The following is an 11,830-nucleotide window of genomic DNA, read 5'->3' on the forward strand; positions in this document are numbered from 1 at the left end:
GAACAAAAACCTTTCAAAAAACAACAACAACTGAGATACAGACACAAGGATTACACGATACTTCACGGCCTTCTGTTTAACAAGCACTCTGAGTGACTCCAAACCTACAGAACACTGCTCTGATTTCTTCAAACACCTAGAACAAGTCATTTATAGTTTACGTGGACAAGCACTTTATTAGTAACATCCATACGCCGACTTATTCATGTAAATCAGCCAATCAGGTCGCAGAAGCATTGCAATATGACTCAAATAATCACTCTTTAATACCGTGGTGTGCAGAAAAGCATCGAGGAAATAGACGAAACACCAAACATGGAGTTGGTCAGCTATTCTAAACCCAAAACTGTCACGCAGTGATTTTTTTTTAAAACACAATACTAGTAAACACAATTGTTGTGTGTGTGAAAATCCCAGGAGAGATGCAGATTCTGAAATACTCAAACCAGCCATCTGGCACCGACGACCACGCCACAGTCACAAGATCCCTTTTTATTCTGTTCTGATGGTCGATATGAACAATTACTGAGGTTCTTAATTGGCATCAGCATGAATGTAAACTTCGATTTAATGTAAACTAAAAATATGCTGGCAGATGATTGGCTGATTAGATACCTGCATGTACACAGGTGTTCCTAATAAAGTGGACGGTGAGTGTACATTTTTTGACCGATTCAAGTGTGATGGCACAAAGCAAAAACACTTGTCTTTATTATCATCATCATCATCATCATAATCATCCTTATGGAGTTTAAGGTATGATGCAATCTTTCAGAAGCTCTTGACAGCTCAATCTTACCATCTAGTGGCAACATGTATGTACTAGAATTTACTGTTCATCTAATATTACATTATGAATACACAATAAATATTCAAAGCCTTTCAGGTTTTAAACAACGTGTAAAAACGTTTTAAGGATTTTGAATCAATTTGATAAATGAAACTTGTTTCCTTTATTTACTGCTTTTGCATTTAGTTATTGTGAGCACAACAGAAAAAAAAAGGGGGACACGGTGGCTTAGTGGTTAGCACGTTCGTCTCACACCTACAGGGTCGGGGGTTCGATTCCCGCCTCCGCCTTGTGTGTGTGGAATTTGCATGTTCTCCCCGTGCCTCGGGGGTTTCCTCCGGGTGCTCCGGTTTCCTCCCCCGGTACAAAGACATGCATGGTAGGTTGATTGGCATCTCTGGAAAATTGTCCGTAGTTTGTGAATGAGTGTGTGAGTGAATGAGAGTGTGTGTGTGTGTGTGAATGAGAGTGTGTGTGTGCCCTGTGATGGGTTGGCACTCCGTCCAGGGTGTATCCTGCCTCGATGCCCGATGACGCCTGAGATAGGCACAGGCTCCCCGTGACCCGAGAAGTTCGGATAAGCGGTAGAAAATGAATGAATAAAAGAACATCAAAAAAAGTAAATTTATCCTATTTTAAACTTTATAATAAAAAAGTAATGCAATAAAATTCTTATTTATGGAAAACAAAACACAAAATTATTTCCTCCCCAAAAACAACATACTACGTTACTAAAATGGAGCTTGTTTTTTTTTTTTTATTCAATATTTTTTTCCAAACATGTACACAGGAATTGTATTGTTACAGTATATACTGTATATACATACACATTTGTGTATATTACGTCATCTAAAAAGTCAAGGGTATGGGGTATGGCTGCTGTGCGTTTCTAAACATCGGTCATGTTCCATCACAAATCCACACTGACAGGGAGGCGGGGCAGGAAGGTGGGGCATCCCGGAGGCGGATTTAAGCTGAACAATCGTACGACGGGGAAAGAAGACTACAGCTACCTCCAGTGCACCTCGGTCGAGCGAAGTGGGTAATAAAAACAGGGGCTGGTGCTGCCGACAGATCGGAGCGCGGCGACGGTGGAGCGTCACAATACTGAAGAAACGTGTGGAGAGAGTTAAACGGTGGAGGAACTACAGGGTGGAGAAGTTTAGGCTGTAAAGTTGTCTCGTTTATACGGTGGATAGAAGCTAATACAAACGAACCCGACTCGGTCCGGCTCTACGATACAGAGAGACGTACGTACGCATGACGGCAGTTGATTACAAAGCCCCGAGTAGCACAGGATGATTTCACCGCTACAGAATCACATACAAACACACGGTCGTCCCTCACGATGAAGCGTGACAAATGCGAGTTTACACAGCAGGACACTTTACGTTCCTGGTTCGGGATCGTAACGCGTCGACGGCTCGGCCGCGTTCGTTCTAACGCCAGGGTGCAGAAAAAAAAGAGAAGAGAAGAAAAGAGAAAAAGTAAGACACCCTCTACTATCTTTCTACAAGCCGTTTGCTACACGTGACCCCGGGTCTTTGGTACGATCCAGATCGCTGTGTTCTAATAGCTCAGACTGCTAATACTGGACTGAGGGGAAAACAGACTGACGCGTCCAGAAATTAAACGGAGTAGCAACAGAGATCCTGTTTTGTTTTCATTATTCCAGCTAGGAACACTTGACAGGTTTCCACAGAAGAGTCTGATCACTGAGCGGTTGTGTGCGTTAGAAGACTTGATTCCTTGTGAGGGGAAAAAAAAAGAAAAAAAAAAAAAAAGGGAATGACGAGTGTGACGTGTCTGGAGGGACCGGTGTGGACTTGAGAGAGTGACGGCTTGGAGCCTCTACATCATTCCCAACTGCATGAGCGAGTTGGCATACGCCATGGGCTTAACATTCGGATGAGGCTGTGGACACAAGAGACATGCGGTTAGTCAGAGAACGAGAGCTTCATAGATAACGATGAACGCGTGTAGATGATTTACACAATCGTTAATCGTCATCATCGTTGTCTTTAAGGATTATTCATGATCACCTCCTTAATAACCATCTCCATAGGCTTTCAGCGCTACGTTAAGTGCTTTAAGACTCACTGAACATGAGCCGGTCGTCGTGATGTATAACGGTGTCGCTCGAAAGTTTGTGAACCCTTTAGAAAGTCCTAGATTTCTACATAAATATGATCCGAAACATCATCAGGATTTCACACGAGTCGTAAAAGGTGCACAAAGTGAACACGGCATGACAAACGAGCCAACGACATTATACATCGGTTACTTATCGAGAAAAACGATCGCTTATAACAGAATACGCGAACCTTTGATTCCGGTATCTGTCGTAAGCCTCTTGTGCGGCAATAAGTAAAGTTTCCGGGACTTTTGATCAGTTCTGCACAACAGCTTAGAAGAATTTCAGTCCGTTTCCCAGTACAGAAGATCTTTAGCAAACTTCTTGGGCAGTGATGTTCTTTTTGAAGAGAAATTGCTTAAAAGTTCTTCTGTATTCCTTTCTGAGCCAACAGACCGTTTACACGTCTTACTTTTAGAGTGATGTTTGTCGCTTGGACTCTTCTGGGGACGAACCGAAGGTCTTAAATTTCCTCCATTTGTACAGACTTTTACCTCTTACGGATATATAATACATAATAATGTAAAACATTTTCCTGAATTAAAAATAAAAATTAAGTATAATATATTTTTGTCTGATCTGTTCGATTGTGTGAAATTCCGACGATGTTTTTAGCTCGTATTCATTCTGAAATCTAGAACCATCTAAAGAATTCGCAGACTTTCGAGCGACTCTATACGCAGCACACTACAGTTAGTATTCTAGCACCACCTAGTGGTTGAGATATAACACGACCATTGTTTCTATGAGTGTGTTTTCTCCATGCTAATTTTCAGAAGCAGCAACGAAGTAAAATGGACAAAACTTTAGCGTAGATTAAACAAAAACTAGGACAAGAAACTTTGAGGCTGAAGTGACCGTCTCTCTCTCTCTCTCTCTCTCTCTGTGTGTACAGTGTGGATTAAATGTGAAGATACGAACCACAGCAGTGAACTGGTGGAATTCGGGCTTGAGGTCAGATCCCCTGAGGTGAATGTAGGCTCCTTTGTTACCCATCTGGTCACTACAGGCATAAAGACAAGAAGAAGATGCTCACATCGAGTCATGAGAATGAAATAATTCTGTATTTTACTTTAGAATAAACTTAAAATGCTGAATTGTCTCCTGATAGTTTTGTTTTTTCAGAAATAAAAATAAATAGATTCGGAAAGGTCAAAGCAGCACGTGTTGATTCCCCGATATGACCGATGAGAACATGTTGATAAATTGTTCAACGTAAATGTTACCCCATGTTACGTGTGTGTGTGTGTGTGTGTGTGTGTGTAATAAACACACTCTCCGGCCACTTTATTAGGAACACCCTCCCTAACCCGTTGGTCCTTTCCCCCCCTCCTCAGCCGATCACACGCAGCAGTAAAGTGCATGAAATCACGTAGATGCAGATCGACAGCTTCGTTTCGCAGCAAACACAGAACTCTTACATGCTTGTCTGTAGCAGACGGGCAGGTTGGAGTTTTTCACCAACTGACTTTCAGGGGATTTCCTGTGTCGAGTTACACAAAACGGTGTAGAAACCAACCTTCAGGGTGAGGAGGCTCTGCAGGAAGTTTCTGTAATACTCAAACCTGCAAGTTTGCACCATCAACCGCACCTTGGTTAGAGTCGACAGTGAGCGTATACGTGTTCGGACACCGGTCGTGTGTGTGTGTGTGTGTGTGTGTGTGTGAGAGCGACCGTGTGAGAGACGGAAGTCGTTTTTTTCGTGTTAATAAACGAGAACCGTACCAGTAGTTGGGTGCGGAGAACACCGTGATGCACTTCCCTGAGTGAGTGACCTCGTAGCCCTCGGCCTTCACCTCGTGACTGCGCACGATGTACTGCAGCTTGTTCTGTTCCAGGAAACGCTCGGTGACGTCAGGACCGAACTGACAGCTCACGCCACGCTTGCTGATAGACCGTCCGTTCTGAAACGCGGCACCGCACAAACGTTACGTAAGACACGCGAGCAGATTAAATGAGACATTATTTCAAGTCAGTTTAACTCAATCGTGGCAAAAACGTCCTTGACTCAGTGACCGGTGGCTGTATGACATCGTTAATGTTCATTTTATTTGTTTGGCAAACTGTGGGAAATAATCTGTATCCCACGAGCCGACTTTAAATATTTTACTCCGCTCGGCAAACCGTCTTTAAAGTTTACGCTAAAGAATTTAAAGCAGAGACGCTGACCTGCGGCTGAGGATCTGACCACAGGAGATCGCACATGGGACCTGGACATTTATAACGGGGATAAAAAGGGAAGGAGGAAAGAAAACAGAATGATTTAAAACAACAGAATTATTATTTCATGTTAACATCCACCCCCCCACCCCCCACTCACACGGACCGGTTTGGTTCCTTACCCGAGTCTGGAGGCTGTCTGTTTCTGTCGATCTTTCTGAGATCATCTAAGGTCACGCCGTCTTCGCTGAACAGTCCTCCGTGCATCACCTTAAACACGTACGACACAGAGTCACTTCGCCACACGAATAAAAAGCATGGAGCACACGATTAGGTGGACGTTTTAACTTCTCATCTGTATTCTGATCGTTTTTGTTTACGCGCCGCGTCGCTCGGCTAGCAGACGTTTACACTTACGCCGTTTAGCAGACTCTCTTATCCAGAGTGACTTACATTTCAGTTTATACACCTGAGCAATTCAGGGTTAAGAGCCTTGCTCGTCCCTGACTTGGTGGACTGGGATTCGATCCAATGACCTTCCGATCGGTATTCGAACGCCCTTAACCAGAGAGACTCACATTTTTATCTGATCGATTGAGGGTTAAGTGCAAAGCAACCTGAACTAAACTCAACCTTCCGATCGGTTGTCCTACGTTTTAAGCGCTAAGCTAAGAGGTGTGACGTGATTGTGTTTAGAAACCATTTTTAAGCTAACGGTCTGAAACAAATTTAACACAGGGGGAGGAGCTCAGGGCAGAAGACTGTATTTCAGTGTTCAGACTACATGCACCGGAGATCCTGAGATATTGTTGACTGACCGTCTATAAAGCGGTTACGATGAACGAACAGATAAAGCTTTAGGTTTCTCCGCATCGCCGAGGCGATCAAACGGACGTCGTTTATTTTTTAAACCTTTACGGAGGACGGCAAAAGTCCCGGAGCTGTCTGTAAGTGAAGATTAGGGTGGATTTAAGCGTCGTTATGAAATGAACTGTAACGGTTCTCACCAGCACTTTGTTGTTGATGCACTGAGCGAGCGGAAGCCACTGAAAGACCTCACTGAACAACTGGAACATCTGCGCCGTGTACTTGGCCTTGACTTCGCCTTCAAAGCCGTACATTTGATTCATGTTATCTGTTTCGTGGTTACCTAGGGATGAACCGGAGGTTAGTCTCTTACTGTGTGTGTGTGTGTGTGTGTGTGTGTGTGTGTGTGTAGTCAGAGCACACCTCTCAGTAGGTGGAAGTGGTCCGGATAAAGGAGCTTGAAACCAAAGAGCGTGAGAATGACCTCTACTGAGAAAGAACCACGGTCCACGAAGTCGCCGTTAAACAGCTGCAGTTTGTGGTTAAGTCTCATACACAAAATAAACAAGAAGCAGAAACATGGCACAGAGTCTCAGTTATGTCTCTAGTTAAAAAGGGCAGGGATGCATCTGTACTGTTTAATCAGACTGTATTTGGCTCTGTTTAAAGGTGCGGTCTCCGATGTCGACAAAACAAACACGCCCCTAACACAAACGGGTCCCACCCCTGTATCGATAGCTCCGCCCACACATACATACGTAACCCGGGCGACTAACAGAAAGAAACGTGTCTTTATCATAGCTGAAGGGAAGAACAATACGATTGTAGATAAACAAACAAGCAAAAATGCCACACAAGCATAATGATGTAAAGGACAAAGGCATATATTAGTTCTGTGTAACAAAGCAAAACCAACGTTACTCACCTATCGAGAAGGAAAAAAGCGCCTCGGCGTCTTAAGTAAAGTCGGCCACATATTCACAGGTCGGAGTTTCCCGAGTCGATAACTCCTGAGCTAAACGCTGTTACTACACAAAACGCGGTTGTAGCTGCCTCTCTACATTACTACGATAGAAAAGAGGTGTTATTTGTGTAGTAACAGCGTTTAGCTCAGGAGTTATTGACTCGGGAAACTCCAACCTGTGAATATGTGGCCGACTTCCTGCTCCTTCACTTCTCTCCAGCGCTGGAAAGCTGATCCTATATTAACACGTCCTACTTCTTGTCCTTATCGTAAGTCTTTCTTCTCTTTCTTTGTTTTTATCCTCCATGTCGATGTTAAAACCGCTTTCTGCTAACGTCACACACGCGCACTGAACACTCCCATATCGACAAGATATCGACAAGACACGCCCATATCGACAAGACACGCCCCTTTCTGCTCATTATCTACACGTTTGTTTTGATTTTTGGGCCCGACTCGGTTTTCTGAAGCATTTTCCAAAAATCGGAGACCGCACCTTTAATACTTTACATGATGTGGCTAATAACCAGATTATATAAAATCGAGTGTATTTGCGAGCTACATCGTGTATGGAGCAGAGCTGTAGTCTATTAGTGCTTCTGTTCAGCTGTAAGTAAAATATGTTGTTTGGATTGCATCAGAATCCCTGACTGACATTTTCCTGGTCTTTCCTAAAGAGACCCATATTGTACTGTAACTGTCGTCCGGTGGCGACTGATCGAATCTCCCTGACGTTATGAGTATCAGCACTGAACACACTGAGATCACGGGAACAGGATACGTATGGGTTGGTCGGAGACGGTAAGCCGTTCAGCTCGAAGATGTTCAGGAGGTCGTAGTACTGGCCGTGCGTGTCCCCACAAATGGTTAGTTTTTCTGTCTGGAACAATAAGAAGGGAAACAATTACGACATCAAGACTGATTGGTTTCACAGCAAAAATAAAACCCCTAACAAACCGTCGATCTTCGTGTCATTTCTTACCTCTTTTAACACCGTTTCAGTAAGACTCGGTAATTTGGATAAAACGTCTTTTACTTGAACCAGGATCTGAAAAGCAGTTGACAAACATTAGAGTCTGACGTTTAGTGAGGAGCGTGTTTAGTATCGTACGGTGCGACGGGGATCATTACGTCACCGTGAAGCCTGATCTAATATAACATATAATAAAGGAAGACGGTGTTTGGGTGACAAACTTTCTGCAGACTAACGGCCATTTAACTACAACACGTAGCGATAGAACAACCGGAGCAGAGCGTGACCGTGACGTCCCTGACCGATTACCGGATGATGCGGTTATTTAAAACTAAACGTGGGATGTTGGACACTTCACACACTCGCGGCTTTGGTTACACAGCTGAAAAAGGTTAGCGCTAACGCTAACAGGCTCTGACGCTGGATGAGGAAAAACATCCACGACGGCCGACGATGCTTCGGCGGATGAGACCTCTTAATTAGCCCAAACATTTTAAATATTCACCATATTTTGCACCATATTTACTGAATGTTCCTTTGGAGAAGAAACGATTCTTCTAAAGTCCATCCTCTAGCCAGCTCAGGGCTCAGTGTAAGTGTGGGGATTATATCTTGTGGTAATCTTGTGGCATTCAATTTCTTCTAATGTATTTGAGGTAGAGAAAACAAATGAAAAACAAACAAATAAACAAACTCTTTTTGCCACAGAGACGTTAATTGAGTGAATGAGTTGGAGATGAGAAGCACAACAGTAAATTAGGGAGTGGATGTCGTGACGTTTACCTGGTAAGCACACTTCCTGTGGAGTTTCTTCTGGTCCTTAAACCATTCCATCAGCTCCTTCATGAACTGCGACGTGACCTTTCCGTCCTCCAGTTTAGGGCCTATATACTCATCCTCAATCGCTGCAAAGGAGAACGTTTAGAAAGACGATAAGTTTTTTCCCCCCCTGAAGATAACCGACACGTTTAAACAAGGATCGAGCGGGAGAGACGACTGTTTACTCATGTTCTCGATGTCTAACGAATCCACTACTGATCGTTTCAGTTCGTCACTGGCGATGGCTCTCTCGAAGGCCTTCTGCTTTACTATCTTGTTGCACTCTTGGTATTTCAGCTTGGCGTCCTTGTCGTTGGGTCGCACTCTCACTACCTGTTCACGTCAAAGAAAAAAGTATTATACCGTTTCATCGGTATGTGCAAATACACGTAACTACAGGAAATAGTACATCGTGTCTCAAGACGAACGCAATCAGCTGCATACAACATGCTGGTTTTTAACATACGGTGTGTATCAACACTAGTAGTGTGTAATAACAACACTAAGATGAACTAGTTGGGATTTTTTAAATCTATATTTTTAAAAAGGTGCCTGTTTAATAAACGTACCGTCTCGTAATCTTTCAGCGCGGCCTTGAATTTGCCCAACGCCATGTTGGAGGTTGCGCGACGGTAATAGCCCTTGATGTAGTTCTTGTCGATCTCCAGGGCACGGGTGGCATCTGCCAGGGCGTAGCCATAGCACTCGGTGCGCAGGTATGCCAGGCTCCGGTTACTGAAGTAGATGGCATTGGATGGATTCAGCTCCAACGCCTCGGTGTAATACTTGATTGCATTCTCGTAGTCTTTTTCTGAATGAAAGAGATGAAGAGTGAGTGACAATGTCTGCATTTGTGAGGTCCAGCGGTCAAGGCGCTGGGTTCCTAATCAGAAGGTCAAGCCCACCTTAACCTCACCTGCTCCAGGGGCGCAGCATGATGGCTGAACCTGCGCTCTGATATGCAAAAACCGAGGGGAAGTCGTGGCCTAATGGTTAGTTTGACTCCTGACCCTAAGGTTGTGGGTTCGAGTCTCGGGCCGGCAATACCACGACTGAGGTGCCCTTGAGAAATGCACCGAACGCCCCCAACTGATCCCCGGGCGCCGCAGCATAAATGGCTGCCCACTGCTCCGGGTGTGTGTTCACGGTGTGTGTGTTGTGTTCACTTTGGATGTGTTAAATGTCTGGGTCACCGGACTTAGCCGTATGTCACGCCACATTAAAGTGAACCTACAGAATGCTGATTTGATAAAGAGCAACATTTGATAAAATGCTCCTTTTGTTAACAAAGTGCAAACTGCTGGAACATCTGTAATGATCGAGACAGCGACAGCAGCACTATAGATGATAGAGCTTAAGGTTTTAGGGTCAAGCAGCTGCTCCTAAACACACCAGTTGTCACACCATGCAGTGTAAAAGATCACTGATTGTCTGTATCGATACTGAGCTTAAGCTGCTGACTCAGGATGAACCCATCACACACACACACACACACACACACACACACACACACACACACACACACACACACACACACACACAAGGCTTAGTGCTGACATGGCGTTGGGGTCGGTTTAGTTTTACAGGAGCATCTACAGGGAGGAGAGGAAGATTATACCGGTTTAAAACGAATAAATACAACGTGCTCAGATCCTTTACAGGGATTCCGTCCGGACATGTTAATGCTGTATATATTTACAGACTTTTACTGGGTTTAGTGACACATCGGAGCTCCTTTAAGCCGCCTGCCGGCTTCGTGACTAGAGATTTGTGTCACAATGCTAACTTGCTCCAGCTAACACATGCGTCAAGCATCACAACACGGACACCTCACCACCTATAACATGCCACACAGACACCGTTAGCTCGGGCAAATATGACCTTTAAATGCCGTTTGAGTTAATTTTACCTTTAAAGTAATTATTCGCCTTCTCCTTGAGTTTCTCAGCCTCGGCACTCCGCTCCTCCTCCGCCATTTTCTTACCGTCGTAATCCGTTACAACGACCGTCAAAAGTCAAACGAGGGTCGTAAAAACTGAACTTTGCGACAGTTTGTTCTCTTCTATGGTTAGCACTGAGGTCTTTAAAGTAAACAAACAAACAAACAAAAAACAGCAGGTAAATAAATAATCACCTTTTATAACGAATAATGTAAAGTTTGTATTAATAAAAAGTTTACATTTTTATTTTACCTAAATGTTGGAGGCAAATACAAACCTGAAGGCATATTATAGTCTATTTATAGGGTTAATACTTCTACAATGTCACTTTTTATTTATTTATTTATTTATTGATTTATTGATTTATTGATTTATTCTTTTTTTATTTATGCATTTATTTATTTATTGGTGCATTTATTGATTTATGGATTTATTTATTTATTTATGAATGTATTTAGTGACTGATTGATGCATTTATTTATTTATTTTTCCGGTTTTTTTGTTTATTATATCACATCTATCATTATATCACGACTGTATAATGTTTTATTTTATTGTTATTTATGTCAAATCATTGGCTTTGTATATTTCCTATTTTATGCCGCAATGTTGTTAATGTTTCACACATATGTCATATAAATCTATACAAACTCTATAAAGGACTACGTTCTTCACTATGATTCATTTCTTTTCTTTCTTTCTTTCTTTCTTTCTTTCTTTCTTTCTTTCTTTCTTTCTTTCTTTCTTTCTTTCTTTCTTTCTTTCATCTTCTTATACATGTAATCTTCCATTCAGTCTCTAGGAGGCGCTGCATCTCCACTGGAGACACGTCATGTTCTTATCAGCTATAACAACTAATCTAAACCACCTTTTTATATCATATAAGAGTTCAGACCTATACAAATATCATATGCTAACAGATTACACAAAAAAGTTTTTCATCTGCTTTAACTTTTTTATGACTCACAGATGATTTGGGTTATAATTGTCCCAGGTTTATTTACACTTTCTGTAGTTTCCCTCTCTCCATGTGGCGTTCTTACAAACAAAGGACTACGAGTCCGGTGAAAGCTGTTGAAACGGGCCACAGTACCGCTGTCCAGTGTTACTCATAAACAGCCTTGCCATCTGACGCACACACCCTGCCCTCGACTAGTGTTTGTCAAAAACAACACGCAACCTTAAATTAAAACCTCACCAAGTCACTAAGTGCATTTTTCAGAAGACCCTATCGTGTATCGCA

The 11,830-nt window shown here is 43.0% G+C and overlaps 1 protein-coding gene across 1 annotated transcript; it reads right to left on the reverse strand.

Annotated features, from left to right (window-relative positions):
* Nucleotides 1-1,527: 1,527 nt before the first annotated feature.
* Nucleotides 1,528-10,712, reverse strand: ppp5c (protein phosphatase 5, catalytic subunit). The gene is made up of 13 exons (XM_027162695.2): nucleotides 10,557-10,712; nucleotides 9,217-9,458; nucleotides 8,833-8,980; nucleotides 8,612-8,733; nucleotides 7,838-7,903; nucleotides 7,637-7,735; nucleotides 6,315-6,420; nucleotides 6,092-6,234; nucleotides 5,267-5,354; nucleotides 5,094-5,134; nucleotides 4,650-4,828; nucleotides 3,846-3,927; nucleotides 1,528-2,704 (listed from the first exon to the last, which is right to left on the reverse strand). The coding sequence occupies exons 1-13, from the start codon at nucleotides 10,621-10,623 to the stop codon at nucleotides 2,642-2,644; spliced, it is 1,446 nt and encodes a 481-aa protein (XP_027018496.1). The 5' UTR covers nucleotides 10,624-10,712; the 3' UTR covers nucleotides 1,528-2,641.
* Between the last annotated feature and the right edge of the window lie 1,118 nt (nucleotides 10,713-11,830).

Source organism: Tachysurus fulvidraco, chromosome 22 (genome assembly GCF_022655615.1).
Source record: "Tachysurus fulvidraco isolate hzauxx_2018 chromosome 22, HZAU_PFXX_2.0, whole genome shotgun sequence".
Classification (NCBI taxonomy): Eukaryota; Metazoa; Chordata; class Actinopteri; order Siluriformes; family Bagridae; genus Tachysurus; species Tachysurus fulvidraco.

Bases quoted from the DNA above. Each gene is read 5' to 3' on its own strand.
- ppp5c (XM_027162695.2), bottom strand. From the start codon at position 10,623: ATGGCGGAGGAGGAGCGGAGTGCCGAGGCTGAGAAACTCAAGGAGAAG. The intron at 6,235-6,314 runs GTGTGCTCTGAC...GTTCATCCCTAG, and splicing joins CCACTTCCACCTACTGAGAG to GTAACCACGAAACAGATAAC. The intron at 3,928-4,649 runs GTACGGTTCTCG...TTATGCCTGTAG, and splicing joins TTCTCCGCACCCAACTACTG to TGACCAGATGGGTAACAAAG.